The sequence below is a fragment of the Peromyscus eremicus genome, chromosome 10 (genome assembly GCF_949786415.1).
Source record: "Peromyscus eremicus chromosome 10, PerEre_H2_v1, whole genome shotgun sequence".
Taxonomy (NCBI): domain Eukaryota; kingdom Metazoa; phylum Chordata; class Mammalia; order Rodentia; family Cricetidae; genus Peromyscus; species Peromyscus eremicus.
The window spans coordinates 96,897,719-96,922,030 of record NC_081426.1 but is presented as its reverse complement, the minus strand read 5'-3'; the positions used below and the strand labels follow the sequence as shown (position 1 = coordinate 96,922,030).

Genomic DNA, 24,312 nt, shown 5'->3' with positions numbered 1-24,312 from the left:
ACTACGGATGTGAAGTTAAAGAGCCTTTTCTCTACTCGCCTGTCCCATAGTCAGTCAGGCTAGCCCCAGTCCAGGTCTCATGGTAGTATAGCTGGGTTGAGGTAGGCACTCTCAAGCAGGACCTGAGCTACAGATTTGTGAAGGTGAAGGAGGAAGAGAGATGATCCCCTCTGTCCAAGCAGTTACCAGCAGGGGATGCTGGGCCAGTTCACAGGGCTACCAGGAATAAGGGTGCAGGCCCAGGCAGGCCCAAATCTGAGGATTGTTCTGCCCCTATAGGTCCCTGTAGCCCACTGCTTTGGCTCCCTCGGGCTCTACAAGCGCAAGTTCTGTGTGGTCTGCCGCAAGAGCCTGGAGGTACCTGCGCTCCGCTGTGAAGGTACCATTAGGCCTGTGGTCCCCTTGGAACTGAGCTCATCAATCAAGGGGCCTGATCTCTGCTGCTCTGGGTAGCCCAGCCATCCTCTGCCTGTGGTTTGTCAGTGCATGGGTAGTAGGCTCAGGCTAATTTTGGGGGCTCCAACGGTAGGAGCCTACCAGGCAAGAAGCAATTAGTCTAAAAGAAGCTGGTTCAGGATGGCAGGGGTTGGGGTTGGAGCCAGCCCAAGCTAAGAGGTCAGTGAGGAGGGCAGGGGTATGGCAAGAGGCCCCTAACCTTGCCCACCCCCCAGTGTGTGAGCTGCACGTTCACCCCGAGTGTGTGCCCTTCGCCTGCAGCGACTGTCGTCAGTGCCACCAGGATGGACAGCAGGATTATGTGAGTACAAGTACTGGGGTAGGTTTGGTAGGGGTAGGCTGGTTGAGCTTCTGATTGTCCCCCCATCCTCAGGACACATATCACCACCACTGGCGGGAGGGGAACCTGCCTTCTGGTGCACGATGTGAGGTCTGTAGGAAGACTTGTGGTTCCTCAGATGTGCTGGCTGGTGTACGCTGCGAGTGGTGTGGTGTACAGGTGAGCATGGGAATGGGATGAATGGGGCCTTGGGTGTGGGACAGAAGGCAGCTGAAGCCATCAGGTAGGGGTAGGCTCTATGACAGGGTGTATGATGGAGGAGGGGGTAGTTCCTTTCTTTCAAGTTGTCTACATCCTATTGTTTTCTGGGTTATGGAGTAGCACCTCTGGCTTTGTGCACCATCTAGATGGGTGCTTAGCCTGATGGATATAGCCAGCTTTCTGCCCAGGGTGCCAGACTTATACCTTTGTCCTACCAGGCCCACTCAGTGTGCTCCACAGCACTCACACCTGAATGTACATTTGGGCGTCTACGTTCCATGGTATTGCCTCCTTCATGTGTGCGCCTGTTATCCCGAAACTTCAGCAAGATGCACTGCTTCCGCATCCCTGAGACTGTGGCCTTAGAGCTTGGTGAGGCATAGAGGTGGGACTGGGGTATACCCTGGCTGGTCCAGGCACTGAGTATAAGGGCTTTGTCTATCCTGCAGGTGATGGAGATGATGGCCTAGATGGAAGTGCTGCCACAGGCTTAGGCAGAGAGATGCAGACAGCAACAGAATCCAGTAAGTATGTCACTGAGCTGTCACTCTGTCCTGCCTAGTTCCAGGCCCCCAAGATTCTCAGCTGCTTCCCTCTTGCCTAGCCAAACAGACCTTGAAGATCTTTGATGGCAACGATTCCATGAGGAAAAATCAGTTTCGCCTGGTTACAGTTTCCCGCATGGCTCGGAATGAGGAGGTGATGGTAAGAGTGAGCCTATGCACAGAGGTGTGGTGCACACTACCATACCTGGAGCCCTCTGCTTACCTGGTCCTTCATATCTGGCCCCCTTCACAGTTGGCTTCCTCATACCTGCCTCCCTCACCTATTCCCTTAACCTGGCCCTCCATACAGGTCCCCTGTTTACCTGGCCCCACATATTTGGCTCTACCCTCTACAGGAGGCAGCACTTCGAGCCTACTATATCAACGAGGACCCTAGAGACTTCCAGCTGCAGGCACTGCCCTTAACCATACTGTCTGGCAATGCCCAGGCCCTGGGGAAGGCCGGGACCACTGAGGAAGAGGCTAACAAAGGCTCTGGGCCCCGGGATTCCATGCCTGAGGCCTGGGTCATCAGGTCTCTGCCTCGTGCCCAGGAGATCCTGAAGATCTACCCTGGCTGGCTCAAGTAAGACTCAAAGCACAAGATCTGATGAGGGAGGGTTAGGGTGAGGACCCAAAGCCCATACTTTGAGTCTGTCCCCCACAGGGTGGGTGTGGCCTATGTGTCCATCCGTGTGAACTCACAGAGTACAGCACAGTCTGTGGTTCAAGAGGTTCTTCCGCTGCTTGGACGACAGGTATGTACACTGTCCATTCCCATCCAACTCTGAGGTCACCTGCCCAATGGGCTAGGCTACTATTCCTCTGAATGTCCTGTGGATATGGGGGTTCTGTCCTAGGCCTGATGTTTTGCCCATGCTGTATAGGTTGAGGATCAGGAGAGATTCCAGCTGATTGAGGTGCTCATGAGCAGCAGACAAGGTAAGTGGGCTGCATTTTCATATCCTTTTTTGTAGTAGGCTTGGGCCTGCTGCTCTGGGAGGCCTGCTAGGACATTGGGGCTAGACCATGCCCTTCTGATCAGTGCCACCTAGACTCGCATGTCCCAGAGACTCAGAGCAGCTGTTTACAGAAGGGAGGAGCCTAGTGCTGACATGCTGTGTCCCTCAATCCTACAGTCCAAAGGACAGTGCTGATGGATGAGGAACCTCTGCTAGACCGACTTTGGGACATTCGACAGGTCAGTGGGTATAGACAGTACTTCCAGGGAACTGCCAGCCCTTAGCCATGTCCTATAGAGGAATGCCACCAAGGCTGTCCACTCACTTGCCACTTCCAGAAGGGCATTTCTTCTCAGACACTGTACCCTCCCCAATCATCAGCTGATGTCCCTGGCTGGCAGTACTCTCTATAACATATCACCTATTTTTGGCTGGGAGGCCTTGAGTCTTCATGTTAGTTAGAGTATCCAAGTTAGTTTCCTCAAGAACTAAGTGAGGCGATGAAGAAGTGCTGCTGCCGTGCTGCCCAGCATTCCCCATTCCTATTCTTCCTACAGACATCTGTGCGCCAGGTGAGCCAGACGCGGTTCTACGTGGCTGAGAGCAGGGCCATGGCCCCACATGTCTCCCTGTTCGTGGGTGGCCTGCCACCTGGCTTGTCCCCCCAGGATTACAGCAACCTGCTGCATGAGGCCATGGCCACCAAAGGTGTGACCTTGGGCTATCCAGGGCTCTGGCTGGGAAAGGGTCCTGACTGGGCAGTGGGACTATGGTGCCAAACCTAAGTTCTCTTGCCTCCTCATGCACCATCTGAAGCCCATGCTCAGTTCCCACCCCAGGCCAGCCAATACGGCCCTCACTGAGAGGCTTCTGGTCCCCCCGCTTTGTTTCCTAAAGTATTTAGTCTATGCTTCTTCTGGTGGGAGTCCCTGTACATTCAGGAGTCAGGGACCTTGTTTGGGAATAGGGCATGGGCAGTTCCCAGGGGGCTGACCCCAAAGGATGGGTCAGGGCTGCTTGGGTGGGCTGTGCTCTGGATGTAGATGCCCTTAGAAGGGAGGCTGGCCCCAGATTGGGAGGTTAGGCCCAGGCCTCAATATGCCACTCTGACTGCAAACTGTCTGTGCAGCTGCTGTGGTGTCTGTGAGTCACGTCTACTCCTTACAAGGTGAGCTGATGTCTGGTGGATGTTCCTGGAGTCGGGTGGAAGAGCCTGTTCTTTACTGTCTTCTCTATATCCACATGCCTGGAATCATCCCTTGCTTTTGTTTCCTGGTTCACATCTGTTGCTTTTGTTACAATATGGCTGAGATTTTAGCTGCCCCCCTCCCCCCATCTTTGTGGGCCAGCATCTTTTACGGGGCAAGGAAGGTTTCAGATGCACTGCCATCCTTCTTGGCATGTGACCCAGGATACTCAGAGACCATGCAGTGCTCATGGTACTAGATTTGGGTGTAAGTGGTTGGTCAGGGAGATGAGCCTCTTTACTCACTGCTGGATCCTGAATTCAGCCTGCTGTCTGTGGGAATACTTCGCTGTAAGTGGCCCCTTACTGTGGATGCTACTTATAGTCAGATGACATGTGCTGGCTGTGGTCAGAGCTGGGGCTGGTACTTGTAGTGCAGGCTCTACCTAGGCACCTGGTTGGCATGGTACACAGGAGAGATTTTGTGGGTGTGATATCTTGGGGGTGGATTTCATAGACCCTGCCCTGAATACCATTTGGGCACCTGGGGGTAGGATACACAGGACTCCTCACTGAGTACCTTGTGGATGGGGTGCATAGGACACTTACCCTGAGGTTTGGCCCACCTGTGGCAGGCGCAGTAATTCTGGATGTCACCTGCTTCGCGGAGGCTGAGCGGCTATACATGCTGGCCAGGGACACAGCAGTACATGGCCGGCCACTGACTGCACTGGTGCTTCCAGATGTGCTGGTAAGTGATCAGGACTCTGAGACCAGTTTAATGCCTCAGGACCATCTCCTCATTGCCATATGGCTGGTACATGCCACTTTGGCCTACCTACAACAGCCCAAAAGGGACAAGGTTGACCTTGACAAGGTTTACATCAGAGGTCAGAGAGGTCAGTGCTTGTCCAAGGTTTCTGAACGAGTGAGACATGATGCTTAGGACATGACCCAAGGCTGGTGGGCTGGAGAGATGGCTCAGAGGTTAAGAGCACTGGTGCTCTTCTAGAGGTCCTGAGTTCAATTCCCAGCAAACACATAGTGGCTCATAACCATCTATAATGAGATCTGGTGCCCTCTTCTGGTATGCAGGCATACATGCAGGCAGAACACTGTATACATAATAAATAAATCTTAAAAAAAAAAAAAAAAAAAAAAAAAAAAAAAAAAAAAAAAGGACTGAGGCTGGTTTCACATCAGGAATAGTGAACTTCTAACCAGCAGGGATTATCACAGGCCAGAGTGTGTTGTGACCATGTGCCTACATCCTGCCAGGCCCTATCCTTTTGAGTATGATATTGGCCCCAACATTTACCCATGTGGCCATGTGGCTCGGGTTATTTCTGGCTACTAGGTGGAGCTCTCTGACTTCAGGTACCACTCTTATGACCTGGCAATGCTTGGAAGAGGTGTACCCAGAAAGCAGCAGAAAGCAATGGAATTGCGTACGAGGAGTACCAGAAGGATTTATGCCTGGTCTCCACAAAGTGTCCACAGGTGTCCATGGCTTGCTTGTATCCTGAACCCTGATCTTGACTTCAGACTCAAGTCTAGGAGGAACAGAATTCAAGTGGAATGAGTTTGGGAGACTGGCAGGCTTAGGCAGTGCCTACAGGTCCCTCCTGCTCCAGCCCACTGGTCCTGCCCTGGAAGTAGCTGTTACCAGTGCCTAAGGATATAGGGCTCCCTGTATGTTTAACTAGGTACTGTCATCACTAGCTCTGTGGCAGTTAAGCATGAGGCCATATAGTTTCTATTTCCTATCAGCTGCCTGCCCTGGGACAAGTGAGTAAGTGTTGAGTACAGGCAGCTCTGCCTGTCCAGTGGGTAACCCATCTCAAGTATGTCCTTGTCAGGGATAATGTAGCTCCTGTGCTGCTGTCCACCCTTTGTCTGTACCTGGCTTGTGTGTCTCCTGTTACCCAAAACCATTGTAGGGACCTAAACCAGCCTACTGTGTCTAGGGACTGTCTCTTGGCATTCTATATGGGAAAACTGACTTTGTCCCCATGACCAGCAAGAGATGTGTGATTACCCCTGTATACTGAGCCCTTTGGCTGCCATGTGGCAGGTAGGATCTGGAAGCTCCCGGGTCCCAAGGGGTATGTTGGTAGCTTTGAAAGGGCCAGGCATCACTCCAGCTGGCTGGTGGTGACTGGTAGAACCTATGGATTTCCAACAGGAGCCTGTGGTTTCATGGATAAGAGAGTAGGAATGGTCCCTTGACATGTTAGAATATCTTTTCCCTTGAGAGCACCACCATGGCTGCTTGGAGCACTAAGCACAAATGCCAGGGACATATCCACTATGAGAGGTCAGTAATGAGTTGGAGATAAGTATGTGGCCTGCTTAGCCTCAGGAAGGACTGGCTATGGCTTAGTAGGCTTGGAATCTGAGGCTGGACATAGCTTAGCAGTTCCTATGTGGGACCTTGACCCCAACATAATTCAGTCCCCCACTTCTCAGCACACGAAGCTGCCTCCTGACTGCTGCCCCCTCCTCGTGTTTGTGAACCCAAAGAGTGGGGGCCTCAAGGGCCGAGAGCTGCTCTGCAGTTTCCGGAAACTGCTGAATCCACACCAGGTCTTTGAGCTGACCAACGGGGGCCCTCTTCCTGGGTAAGTCTGGAGTTTTCTGGCATGTGGAAAAAGCAACCCCTACCTGTCTCTAGCTAGTAGGAACTCCAAATGGGACTGCTGGAATAATTAAGTCCTCTATGTGGCCAGAGATGGACATCTGAAAAGTAAAGGGCTGCCCAGGGCAAGAATGAGTGGCTAGGTCTTGGCCTGGGCAGCCAGGAGGTAGTGGCAGAACACTGTCTCCCACACAGGTTCCACCTTTTCTCTCAGGTGCCCTGTTTTCGGGTACTGGTATGTGGTGGAGACGGCACCGTGGGCTGGGTGCTCGCTGCCCTGGAAGAGACAAGGCGCCATCTGGCCTGCCCAGAGCCATCTGTGGCCATCCTGCCCCTGGGTACAGGTGGGCTTAGCCATCAACTTGAAGGATGGGGTCTCAGGGCTGTCCCCACTGTGGGTTATGCTAGAGATTCATGGTGGTATGTGGATTATGCTGTCTTTCCTGTTTCCTAGGGAATGACCTTGGCCGGGTCCTCCGTTGGGGGGCAGGCTATAGTGGTGAGGACCCATTCTCTGTGCTGGTGTCTGTGGATGAGGCTGACGCTGTGCTCATGGATCGCTGGACAATCCTGCTGGATGCTCATGAGACTGATAGTACAGAGAACAGTGTGGTAGACACGGAGCCCCCCAAGGTACCAGTGTGGCACCTGCAAGGATCTTACATTTGACTCCCCCTTTGCTGAAGTGCGTCTTTCCTCCTGAGGCAGAGCAAGAGCTTGCTGACTGAAGCCTGTGGGGTTGTGGGGTTCTGCCCTCTCTGGGGGTGCTGTGACATTTAAGCAGAGAGGTTACTAGGAAAGGGTACTGGTGACAACAGAGTTAGAGATGGCTGGCACAATTTGGGACACTTGGGAATGGCTGGCAGAATTTTGGACACTCCAGAGTGCCTGGCCAGCATCCTGGTTATGCCCTATCTCCAGATTGTTCAGATGAGTAACTACTGTGGCATTGGTATCGATGCGGAACTCAGCCTAGACTTCCACCAGGCACGTGAGGAGGAGCCTGGCAAATTCACAAGCAGGTACTAGTAGGGCAGGGCTGGGGGATCAGGTCACTTAGAGCAGCCAGCAGCTTTTACCTGGTAATGCAGAATGCCTACCTCTCCTGTGGCAGGTTCCACAACAAGGGTGTGTATGTGCGGGTTGGGCTGCAGAAGATCAGCCACTCTCGAAGCCTACACAAGGAGATCCGGCTGCAGGTGGAGCAGCAGGAGGTGGAGCTACCCAGCATTGAGGGTCTCATCTTTATCAACATCCCCAGGTGCTGGGGCTGGGCTCTCAGAGATTCTGCAGTTTGGGCCAGGTGCTAGGTCTATGTCTGGTCTGTGCTTAACTTTGTATTTTCATCTTTTGGGGGCAGCTGGGGCTCGGGGGCTGACCTGTGGGGCTCTGACAGCGACTCCAGGTTTGAGAAGCCACGCATAGACGACGGGCTGTTGGAGGTGGTGGGTGTAACGGGTGTCGTGCACATGGTGAGCACTCACTGGCAGGCTGGTGGGCAGGCCCTGTGGTACCCCTTGGCCCCCACTAGCTAGCTCAGCTTTTGTCTTGCCTAGGGCCAGGTCCAGGGTGGGCTGCGCTCTGGAATCCGCATTGCCCAGGGCTCCTACTTCCGTGTTACACTCCTTAAGGCTACTCCAGTACAAGTGGATGGTGAGCCCTGGGTTCAGGCCCCAGGGCACATGATCATCTCTGCTACTGCCCCGAAGGTATGTTGGCAAGGCTGAGGACAGGGGTAAAATGGGTCAAGGTTAGATCCATGTAGGTTGATGCTGTACAATAGCTAAGGCCAGGTGGGTCTAAACTTTGGCCTTCTGGGACTCCAGGTGTCATGAAGCCCTGGTGAAAGCAGCTTGCTCTTTGAAGCCATTGCCCCTCTTTTGTGGAATGGAGCCAAGAAGTATTCACTGGCCCAGAGGTCCCAGAGCTATCACTTGTAATGTCACTCTGGCCCTCTGACCCTCCATCCCTGCCTTGAAACAGGTTCACATGCTGAGGAAGGCCAAGCAGAAGCCCAGGAAGGCTGGCACCATCAGGGATACCCGAGTGGACACCTTGCCTGCTCCTGAGGGCAATCCTTAATAGAGGAGCCAAGATGAAGGGTCTCAACCACCCAGCCTTTCTCATCTTTGGTTCTGTTCCAAGTCACACATTGGCTTGCCAACAAATGGACTTAGCTATACCATTGACCATAGCATCTTCATGGGTTTTGGGATGTTTCCATCCCTCATCCTTATCCAATGTCATGTGCAAACTTAAGAGCAGGTAGGTAATGGCCACTGCTCACTCTGCTACAGTACCAGTCTATAGGACAGGGACACAAGGCTCTGGCTAGTTTGTCTTCCACATGAGACTGGTATAAGATAAATGGAGCTGGTCTGGTTAGTCACACTCCTCCCTTTGAAATCTCTCTTCAAGAGTCCCTTGGGCCCAACACTTCTGGATGCAGGCCATCCAGGTGGGCCCTCTGAACTTATTTTGTTTTCTTTCAAAACAGTTAGCCCTACTAGGCCCTGGCCTAGCAGACACAGAATGCTGCTTGTTCCTCCTGCCCCTTTTGGGTGGGTGTGGCATCCTCAAGTTCCCTGGGCTCATCACCAGACAGCAGTTTGGGCTTAAGATATTAGTTGTAAGGTCTCATCCAGCTAGTGTCCCTAAGCTGAAAAGCTGTACCAAGGAAGGGGAATCTTTGTCTAACCTAAGGCTAGTTAAGTTTAGGTGCCACTCATGTGTCACAGCTGGAGTATGTGCCAGGCCCTGAGTGTCCCTCCTCAGCCCTGGAGTGGGCACCTTGTGTCCAGAAGGGATCAGAACAGGGCCAGGTGGTACCTGGTTGAGAAATGTGTAAATAACATCGGCTATTGTGGAGTGGTTAAAACTCCCTTAGACTCAACTTATAGCACTTTATATACATGCTGTTTGCCAGCCTGCAGCCCTTCCTTGTAGATGTAGAGCTTGTGCTCTGGCTCCTACAGAAATCAAGGCAGCTCTGATGGCCAGGCCTTGCTTGGGGCATCAGGTTCACAGAATGAGAGAAAGCTGTCTCTTCCATCACCCAAGAATTCATCAGACCCCAGAGGAATATGTCCAAAAATAAGCTGTCTAGCTAAGCCTGGTGGTGCATGCCTGTAATCCATTTCTTGGGGGCTAAAGCAAGAGAATAGCATGTTTCAGACCTAATTGGGCTACAGAGCTAAAGCCCCTGTTGAAAAGTAAAAAGATGGCTAAAGATGTTCAGGGGGCCAGCCTCAGTCCTGATGGGGGAGGACCTATGTGGGACGTGTCCTATGATACCCCACAAACAAGTAAATGGGTCTAGATCCTTCTCCTGTTTGTTATCACTGGGCCTGTGCCACTCTCAGAAGTGGCTATAGTGTGGACCAGGGGGTCTACCTGGCTGGCAGCTTCATAGGACCATTGTTCCACTCCCTCACCTGCTTCTACCAAAACTGCATACAAGTGCATTAGGTAGCCATTTGTGTTCTCAGTATAGATGTTCCTCATGTTTACATCATTTTCCACATTCAAAAGAAACTGCAATGTAGTTTTTCACTTTTATTTCAGTCTATAGGAATTATTTGTAAATTGTGGTCAGTGTAGCATGTCCTCTGTATTTAAGTGAGACTGTCCCTTTGTGGAGTGTGTCCTGTGCACTGGTCCTGTCTCTGTGTGTAATTTATCACTACCTGAATGTGATCTAACTTATATCTGGGCCAAATACATTGTGCTGTCCTGTAGCTGCCTCTTGTCTTTGTCAACTACTAGTATAGGAATGGGCAGATAAACTGTCAGTCCCACCAGGGAACCTCTGCACTTGTGAGGGTGTGAACCAGACAGCAACTTCTCAGCCTGACGTAGCCCAGACTCAACTGCCCAAAGGTTCTGAGCAGAAGGGTGGACTGTGTGGCCACATGCAGGTCAGAGCAAGGAAAAGGGATGGTCCTCTCACCTTGGCTAGGTGCTAACTCCCTCAAACAAGACCTCGGTGACAGCCCCTAGCATCTTACTCAGGTTAGTCAGACAGGTAAATTCCCCTAGCAGTGTTGGGGACAGGGAGTGAAGAGGAAAATAAATAGGTAAAAGTAATAAAATTAGTTCCCATGAAATCTCTCATTGCAAAATGTGAACAATGTTCATACTCTTGAAATAGATCTTGATATTTCACAATGTACACAATATCCAGGCCAATAAAACCATAGCCCCAGAGTCACAACAAACTTCTACTGAGCCATCTCCATAGGACCCCTTACAGTATGCCCGGGATGGGCAGGTGTAGCTTCCTTGGCATTAGCAGGGGGCAGGCAAAAGCTGAGACTGTGCCTCAGGTTCACCCTGGCCTGGTTGAGGGTGCTCTAGCCGGAGTTCCCATAGGACGTGAAGGCCTGCCAGGGCAAGGCGCACAAGGAGACGGAGCAGCAGGAAGGCAAAGGGCACTGCAATCTGCATGAGGTGGAAGATGGCTGTGCTGAACCGGCTCAGCAGGCAGGTGGCAGCAAAGGCCAGCAGGCTGGCACAGGGGTAAAGTGCAAGCTTGGCAAACATGAAAGCATGCTCCTGCCCACCAAACTGCACAGCTGGCTGCAGTGTTTCTGTCTGGTGTAGCAGGGCTGCAGTCCAGATGGCAAACTGGAAGATGCTGGCCAAGAAGATGATGGCACAGCTGACGCGCACACGCTCAAGCTCATCGCGGGGCTGTCGGGCAAAAGCTGAGGTCTGCTGGTAGGCCAGAGGGAGGCCACCCACAAAGGCCAGTGACAGTATGTTGAATAGCCCCATGGTCTGTGTAGCCTTCCGGACATGCAGGAAGAGTGAATGGTGGGCAAACCAGAGCAGACCCACTGTAGCAAAGGAGCCGAAGTATGCCAGGAATTGTGGCCCATATGCACCCAGGGCAGTCACAAGGCTGCCACTGAATTTCTCTTGTACATCCTTGGGATCCGGAACGTTGTCCTCACTGGGAAGTATGAACAGATGACATATGTAATAGCCTCCCAAAGATGGCAGGACCAGAGGGGTATACCAAGCATCATAAATGAATTTGAGATTAATAACGTGATCTTAGCACACAAATGTTCCCTATGTGCTACTTACATATATTTTGCATACTAAACAGTTACTCTTCACTCAAAATGCAAATTTAACCAGTCCTGTATATTCTCTGCCAACTGGTGCCCTATCTGACAGTCAGGAATTGACAGATAGTTCTGGTTCGTTGGCCAGGGCCAGCCTTCTGAGGGTAGGATACCTATGAAAGAGAGCCCCACAGCTATCCTGACTCTTGCAGGTTGTGTTGGAGCATAGAGTCTAGGAATGGGGACCCATCACCTGGACATGAATGTCAGGACACCCCAGTACCCACTGCTTTCTCCAAATCAGCCAGAAAGAGGGACATAGGATGGGGGCAGGCAAGAGCCTGAGGGCTGTCATATGAAGTAAGACTCCAGGCAGGAAGTGGCAGCCTTCTCTTGGCTTTGATTTCCTGCCCTAACCATGGCTTCTTAGCTGAGTCCTTTAGCCCTGGCCACAGAATGGAAGCAAAAGGAGATTGTTCTGGAATATTCTTTAAATCTAAGAACTCAGGAAATCAGGTACTAATGAATATTTACTTCTAGCTTATAAGAATTCACAAATTATAGTAGAAAAACCTACTCAAAAGTATCAGGAGAATCAGTGTCAGATACAGAATATAAAACCAGAGTTGTAATGTGTTTAATAAAATAAGTATGCAATGGAATATGACTGAGGAAACAGGCCAGAGGAGAGCAAGGGGCTTTTAAAAAAGGGGCGTGGGTGGGTGGAGGTAGAGGAGACACTTGGAAATAAAAGTGAATACCCAACTAGAGATCCAACAGTATTGTATCAGAGCTAGGCCATATACAAGAGCCAGTCCTAGTAAGTATGGAAGTAGATAAGGTCTGAGGGAGCTGCCTGAATACTTCTGGGATAGAGAACACAATGTAGCCTAGCACCTGTGCTTTCAGGTTGAGAGCAACGGGATGGGAGACCTTTAGGGAAGGGGGCCTACATAAATCTGCAAGTACCCAAGGGGAAGCTAGTACTGAGTAATACTTTTCTGGAGTTCCTAAGGACAAAACAGTCAAGGACATACTACCACCTGGAAGATGGGCCAAAGCAGCAGAATTAGGGTCCTTACCAGATGTCCAGGATGAGGAGTGTGGCCACGATGGCATAGACACCGTCACTGAAAGCTTCCACCCGTTCTTTGCTGAGGGGCGCATGCAGATCAATACTGAAGGGCTCCACATTGAGAGCTGGAGACTCCCTGTGGCCTGTGGACATGCCAGGAGAAGGAACTAGCCTAGGTTAGAGACTGTCAGGCCAGTGTGGCTATCACTGCCGTCTTCTCCAAGGGGCCAGGAATATACAGGCCAAGAGGGGAAATGATGTAGAGATGTTTAAGGGGCAGGAAGCAGCCAGGGCCCAGTAAACCCACCACCAGAACTGGGCTGAGCCCAGAAGGCATCACACACTGATGCCTTGTTCCCACTCAGTGGTCCTTGGGAGTAGCCTGAAATCTGGTGGAACCTTCCAACATGTTTATTGTAGTGCTGTGCATGGTCACCTACCCATGAGCTTGTCTTTGCACCAGGCGGTAGCCTTGCTGATATGAGGGAGGAAGATGACAGTCACCATCAGCACATATGACTGCAGGAAGAAATAACAGGTCAGGGTGTTTCCTTGGGAATGGGGGCTGCTCACACCTCAAGTCTGGTCCCACTCTTCTGCCACAGATAGAGGGGCAGCAGGAGCAACAAATGAAAATTCAGAGAACTGTCCTTTATGGAAATTAACTGTGTGTAAGGGCAAAATCCCAAAAGGAAGGACTATCATAAACGAGAAATGGATACCAGTCATGTACTTTCTGAGAATTTAGTATCCAGAATACATAAAGAATAGTAACAGCTCAACAATAAAAGGTAAGCATTCCAACTAAGAAATTAATGGGAATGGACTTGAAAAGACACTTCATCTGTGACTCCTCAGCCAAGGTTTGCTTGGCTAGATGCTTCCCATATACTGTTCTGTTCTGTTCCAGTTTTAAAGTCTCTGGGTTCCCTGGATCCCACCCACTCAGCTAGAACCTTATCCCCTCACAAGATGACCTGCTAAGGCTTTAAGGATGGCATCTGCAGCACTCACAAGCTTTCATTAGTCCATCTGTTTAAAACTTGGAATGTTCTTGAAATGCTAACCAAACATCCACTAATTTTTACTTATTTAATTTTAATTACATTTAATTATTAATTTTTTGTTTGTATGCATGTGGGACCATGTCATGCCTGTTACCAAACATTTAAAATAACTAGCATTTGTTATTTCTCAAAATTCTTAGGATACTTTGGTTTAAAATTCAATGTACTTTCATAGTACTTAAGATGACCCTGCTCAAGCTGGCTCCCATAGCCTGCTCTGAAAAAACATTGTTTCAGCATTGCCTGTTCCTTCTCCTGTTAGCTGTCCTTGCTTTTTTTCAACTGTGCTAAGACTTCCTCTGAGGTTCCCAGTGCTCACCAAGGGAAAGAAGAAGAGTGAAAAGACAGCTGCAGCAAAACACAGTGCTGGGCCACGGAGGACTAGGCGCAGGATATGCCGCCGGGACTGGGCCCTGTGTGTAGAGTGCTGGATCTGTGGACTCAGCAGGTGTGGGAAGTGGAAAGCATACCCTACAATTAGTGCCTGTGGTAAAAACAAAAAACAAACAATAAAACAAGCTATAGGGCACCAGCAGGTAGACGGAGCACCAGTTAACCCTTGAGCCAACATACACATTTTTAGGGGTTAGGAGCAAGAGGGTCCCTCCTAGATAGCCTCCTACCCTAGGATGTTCTGAGAAGCTGGGGTCGAGAAGAGGGTAGACTCTCATCTTACTCTGAGACTGTGAGGCCTTGGATATGCCACATCCCAGGTGCATTTATGGGTAAGACTGGGCTACTTGAGATGTAGATCACGCTTGCACACCCAATGGCAAACACACATCCATATCCTGTGTCCTTACCTGCACAGATCCAATGGCAATCACACACATGCAGAACAGGAAGATGCCCAGGGGCACATCAGGGAACGTCACCATTAGAGAAAACTGTCAAAAGAACCCCCACAAGACCCCCAAAAGGCTATCAGAACTAGACTCTGAGGTGGTGTATAATGAGCTTCCCCATCTCTGTACTGGGCACCGAGAAGAAAACTGTCCTAGTGTGGGGACAATGGTATGGGGCTGGGCATGGGTATACTCAGCTCTCCAACAGAGCAATGCCCCCCACTGCTTCAGACTTTGAAAGCCACTATCATGTAAAAATCCCTCAGATCTGAATTATCTGCATTATAGCCTTGTATACTTTGGCCAACAACCTATATTAGAATTTTGAATGCTTGTTCGTCTGCTAGTGGGAATTACGGAGAGAGGCAGGTGGAAGCAAGGGGCATCGGGGACACTCTCAGTGGCCTCTGCCTCCAGCAGCCCTAAACTCCTTCCTCTATTCACACCAACCGCTAGTTCTCTGGAACTCTCTCCTCTTTGTAATTTGCCGTCCAGGTCTTGAACCTGCATTTCTGAGGACTGCCATACACAGATGTGCTCAAGGGAGATGGGTATGCAGGGAGATGATCTTTACTCACTGTGTAGGGTAGAAGGGTGATGGTCATCATACAGGCCTGCAGTGAAAGGAAAGGTCACAGTCATCAGAAAGCCTAGAGGGTAAGGGGCACTCCAGGAAGGCAGCAATGTATCTATAGGAGTTGTGGGGTGAGATATACCCAAGAAGCCTGTGCCTCTGTCCTGGACAGAAGGACTCCATGGGCCATCTGAGGAGCTTTCAGGAATGGACAAAATCCAGGTTGTGGGGACCCATATCTTGTCCTACCTTTCAGGAGGGCTAAATCATACATAAACTCATTTTTCAAAACAATTACTCACCAGGTTGAGCAAGGCAAGTGTATCATCTATTTTCCCAACAACCTGGAACAATCTAAAGTTAGGAAAAACAGAAGATGGGCCATCATTCAAATATGGCTCCAATAATATTAAAATTAAAATGCACCTCCCACAGTATTTTCTGGTTAAAATATCATTAAAGATGTCACTTTTGATCAAATTTAAGATACTACCTAGTGGGACTGATGATAAGACTTAGTAGGTAAAGGTTGCTTTTTAAGCCTGAGAACCTGAGTTTGATCCCCAGACCCACATGGCGTGAAGAGAGACCCAAATCCTATAAGTTATCCTCTGATTTTGACACACTGACACACATACACACACACACACACACACACACACACACACACACACACACACACACGCAGAAATCTTTTGCAGACAGTCTTTTCGTAGAAAGCCTCGAGGGAGACTTCTGCACAAAGGCAGGGGACTTTTAACTGTCCAGGGAGGTCCTGCTAAGGGCAAGACTAGCAGGGTGGCAATAAGCTACCTGTCTCATGAGTGAGAAACAGCCTCTGGGGATGTGGAGCTAGAGTTCTATTGTACAATACACTTGTTTTTTAGGTATTATATCTAAAATCCATTTTGAAGGAAAGAAATATTCTTTTCTCCCCAAAGATTTCATACACTGCACCTGTTAGAAGTCATTTAACAGAGAGAAGGTTTTGTATGGAGATACTACAATGTAAATAGAAAACAAAATGGAGTACCAACCATCATGGAAACATGAGCATAGGCTGCCAAGAATCCTAAAGCTTCCTCCAATGCCTGGGCCCTACAATAGGGTTGCCCCCAATAGTCTTTGACTGTGGCTCAGGCTGCCACCCATCCAACTCTGAGCACATGGCCTTCTCTTGGACTGGACTCAGCTGAAATGCCATTCTCACTCTAGAAGCTACCTCAAGCTCATGTCAGTGACACAGGCTCATTTGAGCTGAAGTCTTAATAAGCCAAACAGAAGGGGCTGCAACTCTACAAACAGGAGTTCTGCTGCCTACTTGCTGGTACTAAGACCAAGTGAGCACCCAAAGCAGGATGCAGAACAGATCTATGAAGGGCCTCCCAGGGCCTCAGAACCCTTCTGTTAATGTTTTTCACAGTGGGTGTGGCCCCTGATGAATGAACCATGATGCTGGTATAGGGAAGGTTGGCTAAAGTTACAGGCAGGCACCCAGCACCCACCTGGCTGTGAGCCTTGTGGACATTCCATAAACAAGGGAGACCAAAAAGATAAAGCCTTTCAATTCTTGAAACAGAAAGGCCATCTATCAGCATAATCTTGCTGGGAACAAGTGTGTAACATGAAACATTTTGCTGCACTTTTAAATGTGTCTTTAAAGAACAGTGAGCTGGATGCCTTTAATCCTAGCACTTAAGAGGCAGAGGCAGGCTAGTCGATACAGACTCATTCCCACCCCCACCACCACTCCCCCCCACACACAGAGCAGTGAAATGTTTACTAGGATCTGTGGATTTTTCTGTACCTTAAGCATTCTCTGAAGAGTATTTCCTTTGATCATGCTGATCTGCAGCCAGGAATGCAACACCTACATGCCCAGCTCTGTCCCTCCTTTGCCTACCCTGAACAAATCATGACAATGAAGACCTTGTGTTAAAGGTCTGACTCCCTACCTGGTATGTGCTGCCCATGCCACAGTTACGATCAGAAATGTCATCAGGTAGACTGCAATCCTAGTAGCTAGAAGTTTCTGTATACTTTTGTCAAATTGCTGTATGAAAAGAACATTGCTATTAGAACAAAGTAACACATATGACCCAACAGTGGTCATTTCAACAAGACTTACCCTAATGCATAGTGAGAAGGTCACCAGGCTCAAAGTGTACACAGTCTATGTCTGTTCCCAGTCTAATCTTACTTCTACTACACTTGTCCCACCTCCACCCTCAAAGATGTCTTTTGCAGGTAGTTTTCCTAAAGCAATAGATTCCCTGGGTGTCACAGGCTGACACCATCACCTCAAGTGGCAAAAAATCCTGGCTGTCAGCAGGTCTTCTTTCCAGGGAGAGTCTAAGCATCTCAACAGTCACAGCATAAGGGATACAAAGGGCAAAAAAGGCATCCAGTCCTTCTAGAAGGTCATTAATTTTCTTCTGAAGTATTCACTTTGGGGTTTAAGTTCCAACATGTGAATTCTGGAGGGACATAGACATCTAGGCTATAGCAAGGTTAGATCCAGCATAGTCATGGGCAGGGACACCTCTAACAGTTCCCAATGAGATTACAAGCATAATGGGTCTTCCATAGACACCACTTAAGGGGTTGTGGCTAGAACAGAGACCAGAGTACTAACAAAAAAACCTCAATCAAGGCAGAACTCTTACCTCTGAAATCATGAGAGGGGAGCTTTATGCTTTTTAAACATACTCAAAGAAACTCACTTTGTAGACCAGGTTGGCTTCGAACTAACAGAGATCCATCTGCCTCTGAGAGTGCTGGGATTAAAGGCGTGCAACACCACACCCAGTTTTTTGGTTTGTTTTTGAGACAGGGTCTCTCTACATAGTCCTGGCTGTCCTGTCTGGCCTCGAATTCACAGAAATCCACCTGTCTGCCTCCCAAGTGCTGGGATTAAAGGCGTGCATTCCCACACTTGGCCTCCTCTTTTTATTTTCAGACAGGGTTTAAGTTGCCCATACTGGCATTGAACTTGGAAATCTTTTGCCTCAACCTCCAGAGCAGCTATTGATCACAGGCAATGCCACCAGGCCTGGAAGTTAAGTCTTCTTTTTTAAAAATTGAGCAGAAGCCAGGTATGGTGCCACACACCTTTAGTCCCAGCACTCGGGGGGCAGAGCCAGGAGGATCTCTATGAGTTCGAGGCCAGCCTGGTCCACAGAGCAAGTCCAGGACAGCCAAGGCTACCCAAAGAAACTCTGTCTCAAAAAAAAAAAAACAAAAACAAAAAAAATAAACAAAATTAAAAAATTTCAGTACCAAGGATTAAAACTACAGCTTCATTCATGTAGGCTAGGCAAACATTCTACCACTAAGCCATATCTGCTCACTATGCTTTTTAATTTTATTTAGGTTTTTTGAGACAGGTTCTCACTACATAGCCTTGCCTAGACTGGGGTTGCCATGTACCAGTCACTAGCAGGTACTTTCTCATCAGAACAGCTTTAAGCACAGCACAAGTGTGGTCTGATGCTCAGGTTTCTGAAAGTTTAATTTTTTATCAAAACACTACACCAGTGTTGTAACTATAGTTCAAAAGAAAAACCTCAGTAGTTCTGGGACCTCCCCAAAGATCTACCTCAACTTGCGGGTATGGCTAGAATCACACCTCACTGTTGTGCTGGGTAGAGCTACAACCTGTTTCCTTGAGGTGGTGGCATGCCAATCACATGGATGAAACCAAGAAAGGCACCTCAGTGCTGTCCAAGTCTCAAAGTTGCTTCACTAAAGAACTACATGTTGTTGACTCAGGAAAAAAAAAAAAATCCCATAAAGTTGGATATAAATGGAAATGCTTTTAAAAAGCTCTCTGCTACCCACACAGGATGGTTTGGTTAGGTAGACATGCTTCCTTTCCTCTCAGTGGAGGATATCACTACCTGTCCACCTAGCTAGAAATAGTCTCCCTTGCAGAAGCCTGTGCTTCAGCCCCACCACCACCACCTACTCTAAGTGCATATCCTGCCAGGAGGAAACACAGATGTCCTGCCCTCTCAATAAATACTCTGCTTTGGGCTCTGCTGCCTGCAGATCTGGGGGTTGGCTCCCCAAGTCCAGGTTGGGTTTTCTTATTGGCCCACTGTACAAACCAGTCTGCTCCTGTTACCTGTTCTGGTGAGATCTCTGTGTGGGTCACAGGCAGGATCTAAAGAAACAAAGACAAAAATAACCAAGAGATACTTCTTGGGCTGTGGATCCTCAGAGGCAGAGGTTTATGGGCTCTTGACTATTGCTGGGCAGCCCCACCTTCATGAAAGGCTTGGGCATCTGACGCTGCTGCAGAAATCAGGGGTGGGTTTGAGATGGGCCCAACACTGACCATGACAGTGGCGATGATGGATAGCAGTGCATCACTGAAGCCCAGCATGCGGTGGGAGCTCTGGGTCCCCTCCTCGTCTCTCCTGTATAGGGATGAGTCTCCCTCAGAATCCACTGCCTGCTCCTGGGCCTGGGGCCTGGACATGGTGGGGCCACCGAGTTGTCACAGCAGCCTGGGAATAAGCGTAGCTCTGAGCATATCAGTGGGATCAGGTGGCCAACCCTGTGGACTTCAGCCATTTCAATGTAGAGACATGGGCTAGGTATGGAGACAAAGAAAGAGACACTTCACAAGGTAGTTCCTTCAGATTTCCAGCCACAGGCTAAGAGTATTACCATCAGACTCATTAGTGAGCTCTGTGATTGGGGTGATACATTCTCCTTCTCAGTGGGAAAGCACTGATGGATGATACAGGGTAGATGCTCAGTATACCATGGTACCAAGGAAGGTCTGAAATCTAGCCCCAAGTTTCCCCTACAAGCTGCTTTGTCAGGCTTGAGCACATCTCCTGGCTAAAGGTAATGTCCCTGAGGGATATTACTACCTTAGCTCACAGGGTCTGGGATGTTTTTAAGTTTTTCAGAAACAATTCTGGGTAGACAAGTGAGATGCCAGCTGAGACATTCTCTGGGGAGGAGAAATATTTGTGCCCCAGGAGCAAAGGGTTCCTGAAGTACAGCCTTGAAATCCACCTGTATGCTACACTGGACCCAGAGGTAGAAAAACTAAGAACCACTCAGCAGCTACAGGATATGGAAGGGTGGGCCACTGGGAAGTATTTTCCAAGTCCCCACTTGCAATCATGAGAGAGAGGACAGGAGTGTGGCAAGGATGGTCAGAAGGATGAAGCTGTGACCTGGGGTAAGGTAGAGTATGCCCAAGCAGGGTACAGAAGTGTTCCTGGGAAAGCAAAAGCAGGTCTTGAGACCGTAAAAGGAAAGTTAATGCTTGGGTTCAGGAGGGCAAGCCAATCAGTGCAACAACACAAATGTACCCTGCTTTGGGACACATTTACAAAGACATGGGAAGGACAGCCTCAGGCAGCAGAGGTGAGAAAGGAGGCTGTAAAGGAGATGAGACTATGGAGTCACCAGCACAGTTAGGGGAAATGAGGTTGAAAGGTGGATAGTCAGAGCACAAAGTAGCAGTACTCTCTGGGAGGATGGGAAAGTAGGAGCCAGGATACTTGAAGGGTGAAGCTTTAGCAAGGGTGGTCACAAGCCCAAGCCCTTTAGTAATGAAACAAGGTTATCATGAAGTATGACTGACTGGGTGTACTCTGAAGAGGATGCTGTTGACCTAACATCAGGTACCACATAATCAGAGGCAAGGGGGTAATGTGGCATACTGCTCTAGCAATCAAGCACAAGCCTTCACCAAGATGATACATAAAAAAACGGGGAGGAGGATAAAAGAAGGCAACTAGCAATTTTCAGATAGGAAAAAAATAAGTTGCAAACAAATATATATAAGGCATTCAGGTTGAGTACAGCTCAGTGGGAGATAGCCTACCTTACACATATGATGTCCTGGGTTCTATCCCCAGCACTGCAAAAGAAAGAAAAAAATTCATCTTTACTAGTAATCAAGGAAACACAACTGAAAGCAATTAGGTATCAATTAAAATGGTACAGATCCCCAGTCAAGAGCTAGCTAGGATGTGAGGAGGATACTTTGATATATTAGGGAGCCACAAGAGCCATATTTGAACTGGCAGTTAGTAACAACTCTAGAGGCGCAATGAACACCCTTACAGGGGAGGAGCTGAATCTGAGGGGACACAGATGAATCTGCACTGAAGCAAGGTTTGTTACAACAAAAAAGTAAAAAAAATAGGTGTTATTATTAAGCCATTAATGTTGTGAGGACCCTACATATGAATCCAGAGATAAAATTAAAACAAAATGCTGAGAAGGAAAAAAAAAGCAGTTGCAAAAAGGTAAGTTCTATGTCATCTTCCTTGTTCATGACAATGAAAATATGTATGGCAAACAAAACACAAAGAACAGATTTATTAGGTCCCGGATAAGCAGGTGGTTACCTGGATGGCAAGGGCAGGCATTGGGTAGCAACATGGCTTTTTGTTGTATCTCTTTAAGGCTCACTCTTTTTTTTTTTTGGTTTTTTGAGACAGGGTTTCTCTGTGTAGCTTTGCGTCTTTCCTGGAACTCACTTGGTAGCCCAGGCTGGCCTCAAACTCTCAGAGATCCGCCTGGCTCTGCCTCCCGAGTGCTGGGATTAAAGGCGTGCGCCACCACCGCCCGGCTCCAAGGCTCACTCTTTAAATCAGCGGTTCTCAACCTTCCTAATGCTGCGATTCTTTAATATAGTTCCTCATATTACAATGGCCCTCGACCATAAAATTATTTTCACTATTACTTAATAACTGTAATTTTGCTATTATTATGAATCATAATGTAAATACTTGTATTTTTCCGATGGTATTAGGTGACCCCTGTGAAAGGGTAGTTCAACAATCCCCAAGGGATCACAAACCACAGGTTGAGAATCAGTGTTTTAGATTATGCAGTCAAACCATACCTTTGCTGTGCAGTTCTCTTGAGTTGCTGGGGAATACACACAGTTGTGTTACCACAACCATCAAGACTGAAGGATTAGAGAGATGGCTCAGTGGTTGGAAAGCACTAGCTATTCTTTCAGAGGACAAGGGCTCAAATCCCAGCACCCACATGGCAGTTCACAACTATCTGTAACTGGTACCAGGAGTTCTGATGCTCTCTTCTGGCCTCTGTGGGCTCTGCATGCATATGGTGCACAGACACACATTCAGGCAAAACATCCATACTCATAAAATAAAGACTGAAGGGTACTCCATCCTCAGGTAGCCCTTCTAAGCTTTCCATGCCTAGACCTTAGCACTTGGCAGATGCTGGTGTGACAGATGCTAGTGCTTCTGCTATTTACTGCTACTTTGCCATTTTCAGAATGTCCTGTGCTTGAGGCACATACTATGTGACCTTTTTAGTATGGCTTCTGCTACCTGAGATTCACCATGTTCCTGAGAACATCACAACACATTTCTTTTTACTGCTGTCATACTTCCACTGTGTGAAAGGTACCTCTATCGGCTCATCCACTGACAAGCAGAAAAAAACTCATGTTTTCCTAGTGCTGGCACAGAGATACGAAGTTCAGAAATAAAATCAAACATCTATGGTTAACTGATTTTTGATTCTTGACAAGGGAGTAGAAATTATTTAATAGGGAAAAGAATGGTCTTTTCAACGAGTAGTGTAGGGACAACTGAATTTCCACATGCCAAAGAACCACAACAAAATCAATTCAAATGGAGCAAAAATTTAAATTTAACAGCTAAAACTATTAAACTTTTAGAAGAAAGTTTGGGGGAAATCACTACAGCCAAAGATTTCTAAAGATGGCACTAAAAAGCATAAGCAACAATCTGGGCACGATGGACTACACCTTTAGTCCCTTGGGAGACAAGACACAGGCAGATCTCTTCAAGTTTGAGGCCAGCTTGTTCTATATAGTGAGTTCCAGGACAGCCTGGGCTATGTAGAGAGACCCTATCTATAGAAAAAAAAAGCATAAGCAAATAAATACTAAAGTTGAGCTTCATCAACAATACCTTTTGTGATTCAAAAGAAAATAAAAAATAATCTATAAAATATGAGAAATTATCCATTCTTTAGTTGAAGGGCATCTAGGTTGTTTCCAGGTTCTGGCTATTACAAATAATGCTGCTATGAACATAGCTGAGCATGTGCCCTTGTGGTGTGATTGAGCGTTCCTTGGGAATATGCCCGAGTGGTATAGACTTGACTGTCCTGCTATTCTAAAGGACAGTACTCTTCTCTACTATTAAAGAGTTAAAGGGTTAACTTTCACTAGCTTTGGGCTGCTCATGGCTCCCATCTAAGAACATGTCAGTACCACACTGCCCTTTTAGCTCCCACATTCTTCTCTATAAAACCCCTCAGTTACCCCCAGGTACCATCTCTACTTCATCACTTTATTCCTCCACGTGTGATCCACAGCTTCCACTTCACCATTTTCATGAAACTGCTGGTCACCTACTACCTACCTCACTATGGCTAATGACCATCTTTCATTTCTTTTCTACCTGACTTTTAGAGCAGGTAGTTTCCAAAGGTATCTTTAATAGCATACAATTCTGGGAACATTAAGATGTTGATTTGAGGGGCTGGAGAAATGGCTCAGAGGTTAAGAGCACTGCTTGCTCTTCCAAAGGTCCTGAGTTCAATTCCCAGCAACCACATGGTGGCTCACTACCATCTGTAATGAGATCTGGTGCCCTCTTCTGGCCTGCAGGGATATGTGCACTGTATACATAATAAATAAATAAATTAAAAAAAAAAAAAAAAAAAAAAAGAAAAAAAAAAAAAAAAAAGATGTTGATTTGAGCTTGATCAACTTTTTAGTCCCACAACACATACTCTACACAAGGGGCTGCAACCTCACCTGGCTTCAGGAACCACAGAGGTAAGGAGATGGGTGGGAACCCCATGACTTTGTCTCACCTAAAGTGGGCAGCTCTAGGTGGTTGACATCACACAGGATTCTGGGTCCAGTACTGCCAGGTGATTTTTCTACACACGTTGTGAAGCTTTTTTTTTTTTTTTTTTTTTTAAACTTAACGTTTTTTCAGTCTTAATGTTAGCAACTAGTTCATCCTCCCCCATACCTGTGTGGGCCAAAACATAAGAACGCGTGTCTGTGGATCAGGCTGGCTGCTTGTCTAATAGACAACCTCCTCTCCCCAACCGGGCATTACGACCCTAGGGTGGGCTCCAGGCCTTGCTTTTACCTTGAGGCGTCAGGCGCGAGCGGCGGGCTCTGGGACGGTCCGCTGCACGCGCCCAACGTCCCGCGACGCCCCAGCCACCGAGGCTGGACCCGGCGAAAGCAGTCGTAACTCGGGCCAGCAGAAGCGACGGGACGAGGTTAGGGCCAGATAGCGACCGCCCCTCTCTGCACCTCTCCGAAGCTTGACACCCATGGGGCTGCAG

General features: G+C 48.4%; 2 protein-coding genes across 14 annotated transcripts in view; one reads left to right on the top strand and one right to left on the bottom strand.

The window, feature by feature from the left end:
• Dgkq (diacylglycerol kinase theta) overlaps nt 1-10,567 on the top strand; it is a 14,804-nt gene extending 4,237 nt beyond the window's left edge. The window contains exons 3-23 of the mRNA XM_059274975.1: nt 280-379; nt 672-757; nt 830-955; nt 1,216-1,369; nt 1,447-1,521; nt 1,602-1,702; nt 1,899-2,128; nt 2,210-2,300; nt 2,430-2,484; nt 2,682-2,743; nt 3,062-3,212; nt 3,634-3,672; nt 4,326-4,441; nt 6,160-6,311; nt 6,524-6,672; nt 6,783-6,961; nt 7,250-7,350; nt 7,443-7,589; nt 7,689-7,800; nt 7,885-8,037; nt 8,312-10,567. Of these exons, the coding sequence (XP_059130958.1) occupies nt 280-379; nt 672-757; nt 830-955; nt 1,216-1,369; nt 1,447-1,521; nt 1,602-1,702; nt 1,899-2,128; nt 2,210-2,300; nt 2,430-2,484; nt 2,682-2,743; nt 3,062-3,212; nt 3,634-3,672; nt 4,326-4,441; nt 6,160-6,311; nt 6,524-6,672; nt 6,783-6,961; nt 7,250-7,350; nt 7,443-7,589; nt 7,689-7,800; nt 7,885-8,037; nt 8,312-8,410 (2,478 nt within the window). The 3' untranslated portion in view covers nt 8,411-10,567. The remainder of the gene's footprint in view (nt 1-279; nt 380-671; nt 758-829; nt 956-1,215; nt 1,370-1,446; nt 1,522-1,601; nt 1,703-1,898; nt 2,129-2,209; nt 2,301-2,429; nt 2,485-2,681; nt 2,744-3,061; nt 3,213-3,633; nt 3,673-4,325; nt 4,442-6,159; nt 6,312-6,523; nt 6,673-6,782; nt 6,962-7,249; nt 7,351-7,442; nt 7,590-7,688; nt 7,801-7,884; nt 8,038-8,311) is intronic.
• Tmem175 (transmembrane protein 175) lies at nt 9,869-24,312 on the bottom strand. Of its 13 annotated transcripts, XM_059274965.1 has the most exons (13): nt 24,111-24,312; nt 23,824-23,987; nt 20,813-20,848; nt 19,301-19,558; nt 19,088-19,126; nt 16,917-17,014; nt 15,264-15,315; nt 14,966-15,001; nt 14,346-14,429; nt 13,862-14,026; nt 12,916-12,994; nt 12,483-12,618; nt 9,869-11,282 (listed from the first exon to the last, which is right to left on the bottom strand). In XM_059274965.1, the coding sequence occupies exons 4-13, from the start codon at nt 19,442-19,444 to the stop codon at nt 10,616-10,618; spliced, it is 1,500 nt and encodes a 499-aa protein (XP_059130948.1). In that variant the 5' UTR covers nt 19,445-19,558; nt 20,813-20,848; nt 23,824-23,987; nt 24,111-24,312; the 3' UTR covers nt 9,869-10,615. The 13 variants fall into 13 exon arrangements, with proteins under 13 accessions (XP_059130948.1, XP_059130950.1, XP_059130949.1 ...); XM_059274967.1 differs by lacking the exon at nt 23,824-23,987; XM_059274966.1 differs by lacking the exon at nt 23,824-23,987 and having other exon boundaries at nt 19,301-19,472.